Source organism: Lupinus angustifolius, chromosome LG01, assembly GCF_001865875.1.
Source record: "Lupinus angustifolius cultivar Tanjil chromosome LG01, LupAngTanjil_v1.0, whole genome shotgun sequence".
NCBI classification, from domain to species: Eukaryota; Viridiplantae; Streptophyta; class Magnoliopsida; order Fabales; family Fabaceae; genus Lupinus; species Lupinus angustifolius.
This window is the reverse complement of record NC_032009.1, coordinates 22151737-22162461: the sequence shown is the minus strand read 5'-3', so window position 1 is coordinate 22162461 and position 10725 is coordinate 22151737. Positions and strand designations below refer to the sequence as shown.

At 30.3% G+C, this 10725-nt stretch overlaps 1 protein-coding gene across 1 annotated transcript; it reads left to right on the top strand.

Moving 5' to 3' along the window:
* On the top strand, window positions 9328-10014 carry LOC109342670. The gene has a single exon (XM_019580625.1). It carries the CDS (start codon window positions 9381-9383, stop codon window positions 9957-9959), a length of 579 nt encoding a protein of 192 aa, XP_019436170.1. The 5' UTR covers window positions 9328-9380; the 3' UTR covers window positions 9960-10014.

Sequence of the window (10725 nt, the reverse complement as noted above, 5' to 3'; positions counted from 1 at the left end):
ACTATTTACTAGCTAGAAACTTTTTATTATACCAACTCAAAATTATGTGAACTATAAAGTATATCATTACCTTTCAAAAACTACTCCCCACAACAATTACCCTTCAAAAACTGATATCCAAAATGGACATATCATTTTATCCAATACCACCGGCTAAACTTTGTAAAATGAGACAAATATTTTAGTATATTAGTATTTTATCGTGAGTGAGAATCGAACAAACTTCTTTCACTTTATTTTTTAAATTTCTTACCTTGAATATTAGCTCCCAATTATTACTGGTTTATTTCTTTGTTTCTCTTTGCTTTCTGCCTTTTGAACTGTAGCAGCATCCATCACCACTACCACTTTTTCTTTTCTTTGACTCTTGAAAGATGACCTCTTCGCGCCATACTCTACCATCCTTTCAAACCATGCCATTGCATTTTACTAACTTTTCATTTCAAACCCTGCCAAATATTGCTAAAGCTAATTTAACTATAAATGTTTAACCCAACGTAAATTTCACATTTCACATGGGTGATTCTAACTTGCACCTTTGTTTTAAGGTGTAATAATGCATCTTTAATTTCAATTACAAAAATTGGGGGAAATGATTGTTGGTTCTCACGGGTTATGAGCAACCTAATAAATTATTCTGGTGAAAAAATGACATTTTGCACAAACATAATATTTTTCAGTAAAACTAGTTTTGAAATAAAGGGTTCTTCCATCCACCTTTTCATTCAATCCGAGGCAGGGACACATTCTAAGTTGGGCTTACCACATAACAATAGGTCTACATAATAATAAGAATCTTATATCTGAATAAAATCATGTTCATTTGCAATTAGCCAATCAAACTTTATAAAATAATATAAAAATATTAACTTTTGTTTTTATAATTTTTCTTTTTAATTCAATAATAATTTTTAACTAGATTGAGACACAAATTGGGCAGAAAAGGGGACATGTGATCACATTCCATACACATAAGAACAACAAAGATACATAATAGGATGACAGAGATTATGTGTCATCATTCTTGTGCCAATTTCCCGTATCACTCCAATGAGAAAATGTCACTAAATTAAAAAGAAAATTAAAAGAAAACAAATTAATATTTTTATATGAGTTTAAAATTTGTGCGGTGTAATGTTATTTATATTATCAGTGCATTATTCATCATTGATGTGTATTATTTTGTTTGATAATCAATAGTGGTTAATAAATCAATGGTGGGTAATTTACCGACAATATAAAAACACTTACACTGTTAGTGTATATATAATAAAAAAAATTATATTACTCGGATGAAGTTGATTGACCCAAAATATAATCATTTTGGGACATATGATTTTTGTTTATAATAAGGATGCTAAGGGGGTTAGACATTGAAACAAATATACAAAGATTTACGTTTGGGAAAAGAAAAATTAAGGAAATAAAAGTTAAGAAAGAAAAGTTGAGAGAATAAAAGTTGAGGGTGACCATTGTCAATTACCAGAAAATTTATATACCAACAAAACAAGGCGAGTTCTTCAGTTCATAAAAAATTATAACATGCATTAATGCACTTGTATACAACTCCGATGAAATTTGAACTGCTAATTTTCAACTCCGTTTCAGTCTTCAGTTTAGTTTGAAACATCACCGTTGTCGTCACTCTAGTAATGGCGGTTAATGCCGGAAATGATAGATGAAGGGTGCAATTGTTATTTTCTACATTATTTCATTTTAATCTCAACAGTTGATAATTTTATAATATCTAAGGTCAAAATTGAAAAATAAACTAGTGCTAGTGATTAGGCGACTCTATTTGCAGTAACTAACCCTAAACTAGTACTAGTGATGTGGTGACGCTGACCTATGTGCAAAGTTTCACTTAATTGGCGTAATGCACTGAAATTTATTAATATTAAGAAAGAGATTAGCGTAATGTTCTTGCTGGTGTTGCCACTTTTTATTCTTAAAATTCAAGAAGGTGAGATACGCAAATAAAGAATGAATCTACGATGGCATCAATTAATGTGAGCTTGTATGATAAAACTCTTGAGAAAATTAGTATCCTACTCAGATTATCGATTATACAAAATAAGGATAGGCAGTCTTTAAAACTTGTGAGAAACAAATACTCTAATTAAGGTGTTCGGGTTGACTTGTCTTGTTAGGTCATAGTAAGATCTTCTGAGTTTTAACTAATCTTGTGGAGCATGGTTTTAAACTCATCTCTCCTCATTGTTGTTGGTGCCCATAAACAATCACGTAAAGTGGAAAAAATAAATAGAAGAGTAAAAGGTAAGAAAAATAATTAATAGGATTTTGTCAATTGTGTCTACATCTTTGGGAGTGATGGACGACTATGAAGATTTTATTAGAGAACAAGAGTTACAAGCTCTAATGCATCCATGACCCAAATGCATATAGATTGTTTCTAATTGATGCTAACAATTGATACGATGCAAGTAATAATAAGATACATAAGTCCAATATATAATTTCATTTAATAATATATTTTAAGTATTCCAAAATTTTCCACATTGACTGAAAACGATTATATTGCTCCTTAAGAAATCTATGCAAAAATATACACCTTAGCGAATATCTCGCTCTACCTTGCTTCCTCTCACTCACTCGACTCCCTTTCTGAAACAGGCCATCGCCTCGTGATCATTCCCCTACATTTTATCTTTTTTGACTATAAGAGAGAAGTGTGGTAGTGATTTTATATTGTTTGATTGAGTTTTTCTCGTATGTAAATGTTCGTAGGACTTGAGTAAAAAATAAAGTAAAATTATTTCTTTTGTCTTCACTATCAACCTTCACACATCAAGTTACTGAAAGTCATTACTTACTTTATTAAAATTGTTGAGATATTGTTGCAAATTATTATCCTCATCTCATTTGTATATGATGTCGTATTTAGAGAGAGCTATCTACCAATTGACTATGATAACACTTATTGATATTGTGAAAATGATCATTACACAACGTTAACCACGAATAACTAAATCAAACAAAAAATACTAAAGAACCAAAACTCAATATATAATATTGATATTCTCTTATATGTAATAATAACTAATTTGAAACTTCATATAATATCATTTTCAATCATCCCGACCGTTCTCCTTCACAAATGTTTCCTTCACCAAACCCATAAATAAAATAGAAACTTTATATGCACTAAAAAAAGCTACACTTGTATAGTTGGTATATAGTGGTGGAGGAATGGCATTGGAGCAGCTATGAGAGGACACCAGATTTGGTAAAGCGGCATCACATTGCATGCATGTAACTGGAATGACACGTACCCAACATTTTGATGTTTGGGTGAAACACGTTACTACACGTGTCAAAAGGGATCTCAAGGTTGTATTGCATGCAATCATAATCTGATGGATATAATGGAAAAGCTTAAAATATATGAGAAATGGTAATATATGGTTAATATATATAGTAGTTCATATAGAGTATGTGTGTGAATTATTATCATATGGATGTCTGGTAGGTAATGGCAGAGTCAGTCTGTCCCGTTATTGCTAAGGTATGGTCACCAGTGGCATTCATCATATCATTATTGCGGCCATGGACCTAGGACAATTAATTCATCCTTTATTACTATATATATTAAATGATGATGGGTTATGGGTATGAAATTTTATATTCTCCAACTAAATAATCATATTAACTTCTTACCTATAAAAAATATTATATATGTCACTTGTAAACCAGTTATTAACAAATAATGTATCAGATTTTGATATACGTCACTTTGTTATAAGTAGGAGAATTTAGTAAGAAATCCAGATTATTTGTTCTTATTTGTGTCTTAATTAGTTTACCAAACCAATTAAAATGCATCTTTCAATTAAATAAAAAATCATAAATGTAAAATTATATTACTTATTGTAATTTAATTGGATAGAGACGAGAAAGATATGATTTTTAGAATAGGTAAACTGATTTTTTAAGAAGAGAATATATCATTTTTCATAACAAAATTGTATTCACTAGTCATTTATCCTCTAAATCCTTGACAAACTAATTCTTTCAATACATTCATTTTAGTTAAGTGGGTTTTAAGGATAAAATCCAATTGATAAATTTATCAAGATGCTTGATTCTTTTTTCATTCTTCATATCCACATATATATTTTATATATAAGATTATGAATGTTTAATATTTTTTAATATGCAAATGTTAATATGTTAGAATTTTTTAATATGTGAATTTTGAATATTCAATCTCCTTATCAATTTATTTCTTAAAATTTTCATCCTAACTATTACAACTACCATCCTTATGACTCTATCAATGTTTAATCACTTAAATGTATTTCAAAAGATCTATCACCCAATCATAATAGGAGAAATTGGCTCCTAAAAGTTTGCCTTTGATAATACACCATATACATAAGTTAATCTTTTTCAAGATTCTCTCAAATCTAAGTAAGTTAACTTAATTAAAAAATAACGATTTATTCCTCTCTATCCATATTTCCCACATGGCCACGAACTAAATTAAACTCCACACTTGCCCATTAATAAGTTTGTTAATTAATTGGTCTAGATGACGATAATAGAAAAGAGAAAATGAGAGACGCGCACCACAGGATTTGACATGTATTATTTTGAATACATGACAAGCACCTATTAATATAGAATGCAATAAAGTAAAAATTATTATATAGTTCTATATGCCTGAGAGAAAATGATAACAACTTTAAAAAAAATGTTTTCTATAAACAAAAAAATGTTATAGATTATATATCACATATGATCAGTTAGTTGGCATCATATTTCACGTGTTTAAGCACACAACCGTGGATACTTTATAGGACCATTATTGGATAAATTGAAAGATTTTTTCTATAATTGGATGCGTGAATTCTCATCGTTAATACCATTATTGTCAAATCAAAATTACGTGAAAAGATTCACTACGTAAAGATATTCCTCAATTGTGTAAACAACAGTTCTCACCACCAAGAAACAAGAAAACGAATGACGAGAAATATACCAAACAAGTGAAGAGAATAGTGAACTCAGATACGCACCGACAGGATCATGCTGAGTGGAATTTGTTGGGTATACTTGTCATGGTGCAATAGCAAGGTTGACAAAAAAGTACCAATTAATATTAACAACTTAACAATGTCTACTATTAATTAATTACTATCATAATAAAGAATAACAGCTTTTCAAATAAACTTCAACATCCTGATTTTATGAAAATGACACTATAGCTAACGAGAAAAAAATTAAAACAAATGTGACTCTTTCCTTAACATTTTAGACCACAAATCAATAATTAATAGAAAATAGAGCAGCTTTGATTGTATTTTAAGTTGATGCCTAAACTACATGGATTCCAAGTAATCAAAATATTAATTCGTTAATTGGGGTATATAATAAGGAAAATAATAAAGCCTTCCCTCATTTTTATCAAATCATATTAAATGTCAATTTTTAGCTACCTTAACTAATTTTATCAAACATTTATAATCTAACTGGTCTATAATATAATATATGCTACTTGATTATATATTGGATAGTCCAAATGGTACATGTTTATTTCTTGTTAAATAAGAATACCAGTTAAAATTTCACGTAAAGAAAATCTTTATTTAGAAAACTAACTTCTTTTTTATTGCAAATGTTAGTTTTATTTGGGGACGAAATTTGAAGCCTCCATCTTTTTCACTCCACTCTTTAAATTATTTACTCGATTAAATCACCTTATAACTCTTTTTTTAATAAAAAAGTTGTTGTTTTTTAGAAAACTAACTTGTAGGGACATTTCTAACTCAAAACAAAAGGTGAATGAAGAATAATTGAGATTAAGATAGTAGTGTCAATAGTAAATAAAATATTCGTGTGATGAATCTGAATTATATAGTAAAAGTGAAGCAGGATCTGGTGAGAAATATGTGGCTCTCTCCCGAATAGCCACTTTGACCGAGGACCATACGGACACTTGTCTAAAATGTTGATAAAAGAAAGTGTCTCAGATAATGACTCATCCATGCACAGCACCAATCACCAATCCAAACCGCAAAGTGAAGCAAACCCCACGTTCACATAGCACATGTTAAAGATAGTGGACAAAAAGAGAGATAATAAAGAAAGCACATTGTAATAGAGATTAGGTAGTAGAAACTAAAAAATAATTCAATTATTTCACTCAAAATGTAAGTAAGGAGACAGGTAGAGCCTCAATAACCGGATAAGAGTTAAAACTTAAAAATGCTTTTAAACAAAGCAATCAGAATGGAAAGAGGGGAAATAATAGTTAAAAAAACAAAGGCAAAAGGTTGCATGTAGTTGAAGTTATTGTAATAATATAATAAGGAATAAAGAAAAAGGTAAGGGTCTGAGATTGGCTGAGAGTTCGGCGGGAGTGTGTTCGCATTTGAGGGTTGATTCCCTTCAAATCAGCAGTAAAAAAAAGAAAAAGGACTACTTTTATACTTAAACTAATAATTAAGTACTTAAAAATACCCCACTAACATACAAATAATGTAACATAAAGTAAGTAAGCAATGGGTGTAACCGGATACTTCATTACTATTTTTTCCGATGATCAAATTTTAATAACTAATATATAAATATGTTTTTAATTATTTTTTTTTTGTTTATGTGATAATATTTGATTAGTTTAGACTGGAGAAAGAAACAAACACATGTAATCTCTATTTTTAGTCGTAGGGTGCATATTTATTGTCTCATAAGTTATGTCACTACATGTGTCATCAGTTATAATTGATCATAAAGATTAATTATTAATTTTTTAACTAATCATATACTAATAGTATATGCAGTGTCACAAATTGTGAGACAATGTATGGACTCGGTTAAACATATGTGCTCCGTTAACTGAATACTTTGCAATACGGTCAAACTTTGTTTTAAAAAGCCATTGCAGTGTGTTGTTTGTGGTCAGAGAAACGAATCATTCCCCACGTTCCCTGCTTATATTTAATTTGTATTTATTATTACTTCATGATCATCTTCAATTATTTTGTGTTACTTAAATTATTGTTCTTAACATTCTTGATTTGGAGAAAGGTCTTGTGTCTGATTTGCATGATTTGAGACATATATAAATGTGGGTCCAATTAAGGATTCAGAGTACGTGTGGTTGATTAAGAGTCTATTACAAAAGAAGAGCCCTCGCAAGTGAATCAGAGGGTTGTTGGTTCCCCAAATTTTTTAGGCCATGAAATATTTTATTTTGGTATTTTCTAACTTTATGCTAGAATTTCATTATATACCCAGTCTACCATAAATACGTGTATTTAGATTCGGTGTGAGTTTCTAGACACAATTTTTTATCTTATCAAAATATAAAGAGAACAATGTGAAAGTTATAGTTAAGTAGAGTGAAAACGGTGCATCCAGTGATTATGGACTTATGGTCAAACCTTGAAAGTGGGACCGCACGTGGCATCTTCATATGTTTACCTTACACTAAAAGAAATCATTCCCCACAGCACGTGACTTGGCAACAAGGCCCCTATTTAAACGCACCAATATTAGACAGAAGGGTAGATAAGATCGGACTCTACCCATTCACTTTGGTATGACTTGGTGATTATGATTGGACCCAAATATGATTGACTAATTTATAGAAAATGATGAAACATGACACATGACATAATTTCATTAGCAGGAGAAGATAATTTATTTCCTTATATCCGGAGATACTACATTCCCATTACCAAATCCATAGATGTATCCTAATTCAAAATTTAGATTTTGTTGAAATTGGAGCGATAAAGCTATAAAAAATAAGTCGATTGAATTTAGTTCAAGTATGGACAATCTTACAGGAGTTAAAAAAAAACATATCATGCTTAGTCCGATTAATAATGGTTTACATTGATAAAGTTATAAAAATCTATGACAGGACGAGTATCACAGCCTTTTGTGTATTTTTAACATAGGTAGAATATTTACACTACATATTATAATTACACGAGTCTTCCCAAGGGAAAGTCCATGCATCGAAACAGCTAGAAATCACACAACAAAGAATACCACCAATGTAGGTAACATGATCAATCCTATGACATGAGATGCTCCTTATTCATAAGGACCAAGGTAACCATCATACAATATGAATAGGCAAACCAATGAATTTATAAGCGAAATTGTCATAACATATATATTAAACTCAAACTGATTTTAAACATATTTTATGAGTTGTGAAATATTATATATATATAATTCATCTATATGATTCGTATATGGTTTAAGAATACTTTTAAATTGCACCGGTATAACTACACCATTCCTCTTATTTATATTATGGTTTAAACTCTTAATCAATAATAATTTATAGGTTGAGTTATATTTTTACTAACTACACCAACTGTTATTAGAATGTACTGTACAGGAAGAAAATTTATTAGCATTATTTCTATAGCATCCCTGCAACCAACAGTGGGCGTAGGAGATACTCTAGACCTACTATGGAAATAATATTTTTCTTGAGATGCCATAAGAATTTACTGATTAGACAAACTCAAGACGTCATATTTAAGTGAATCATATGTACAATTAACATTACCGTTTACACTCTCTCGTAATAAATTATGAGTTTTATACATTATTATTGTATCATCTATCATTTATATTTAATCATTATTGACTAATCAAAAAATAATAAAAGTGATTGCTGAATGGTATACTAATTGTATATGAATATTTACATTGACAATGAATAAATATCATTCTCGAGTGAAATTTATTTATCTATTTCATCCATAATTGTTTGGTTATATCCAATGTACTTTAATTGAGGAAAAAATATTTAATTAGATAATATAGGCATATTAGATAAAGCCCAAAGTCAATATGAGCCCATTCAAAGTAGATGGGCTTTAGTTGTCATATATTAATTCAACACAAAATCCTCAAGTTTTCATTGACAACTACATTATGTCTGCTTCATCAATCATCATAGTACAAGTTTAGGATGGTCCATCTAAATCTCAAATAATTATAATACAAATAATTAAGCAATACAGGTTGTCTGAAAAAGCTAAGATAGTCAAGTCTTACGGATTTGGTTATTGCACATGCAGTAACAATATAATTGATTACCATATTTATCATAATACCTTAGAAAAAACGATACTCTCTACTCTGCTTTTTCCTTGTAAATACCAAAAAGGGTGTAAAGTCACTTAAACTAGAAGTGACAGATTATCGTATCATTAATCAATTATAACTAACTTGAAAACTGAGTGTTCTTTTCACTATTAATTAAATGTTCAAAATGTGTATGTATATATATAACATGCACCCAGATACGAGAATACTCCATGAATCAGGTTAATTGAACTTTGAGTCTTATATAAACATGTACAACTTTATTGATTGAAAAATCTAAGATGGATTTAGATTTTGAGAATCAAAGGGATAAGTTGTTGAGCAAGAATCTAGAAAGGGAATCCTCTATGGGATGCTCCTCACGTATCTCATACTATAGGAGTGGTGAAGGTGTTCCATTCAAATGGGAAATGCAACCAGGAATAGCTAAAGAATCAGCAAAGGAAGAGTTTCATCCTCTAACTCCCCCACCAGGACTTCTCAGCTTAGAATTACCAAAGCCATGCATAAATCTCCATCATCCAAAATCTTCAGCTCAGTCAAGGCTCAAGTTTTGGAACAAAAAGACAAAACATGGTAAAGGGAAGAAGCATCAAGAAAATAGTAATGAAGAGTTGGTTGGGTTTGATATGTTCTCAAGATTAGATTGCAGCTCTGATTCTGAATCTATTGCATCACCTCGTGGTTCAAGTTTTTCTTGGTCGTCATCTCTTTCAATCATGAAGGGTCGTTCTTCATTGCAATCATCAACAAACTCAGAGAGTCCTATAAGTGAAGTACATAGAAGAAGGTCCTTGTCATTGGGTTGCATCTCTATAAATATTCCTAGAATTCTCGTTTCAAATGCAAAGAGATATTGAAATTACATATACGGAGTCAGTTAGTACTGGATTTACATTATGCTGTGTTTGTAAAAGATTCGCTTGGTTTACTTAATAAGTATTGCATAATAATGCTTTTAATTTTTTTTATTCATGTTTTAGCGTAGATATGTTGTTGCTATTAGATTGAAATCATTACATCACACTGATAATGTAATGAGACGAGGATCACTCAGTGATGGTAATCCGATCTAATTGACTAGAGATTACAAAAAATAAGTTGTGAAGTTACATGAGAATGAACATGCTATAAAATTATGAGAAACATGATTCCCGTAACATATGTAGGGATGAGCTAAAACTCTTAATGAGATCTATATTCTAATTAGAGTGGAGTATCTAGGCTACAGGAGTACTCTTGATAGACTCACCTATGTAAATGTGGAAGTGGGGGCCGCTTCCTATGAAATTTTGGGTATAAATTTCTAGAGCGTTCACTATACTGGGATAGACGTGCATGACTTTTAATGCACAGACTTTACATGATACACATTTGAAAATGTTGTATGATATAGTTCAAGACTACGAGTCACTCTAGTAAAACCTGTATCTTAGTCACTATACAAATGTTCAACTCCCATGATACATTTGTTTATGCACAATCTTATCTTATTAGACCACAAATATTAATCTACACACTCTATAAACAGGCTAATAGCTCTCTTAGTTACACACTATAAATCAATAGCTCCTTACTTATAATGTAGTTAAACATGCTAATAGCTCCTTGTCCCTGCATGTTAAT

Excerpts from the sequence above, each read along its gene's own strand:
- LOC109342670 (XM_019580625.1), top strand. The coding sequence starts at position 9,381 with ATGGATTTAGATTTTGAGAATCAAAGGGATAAGTTGTTGAGCAAGAAT.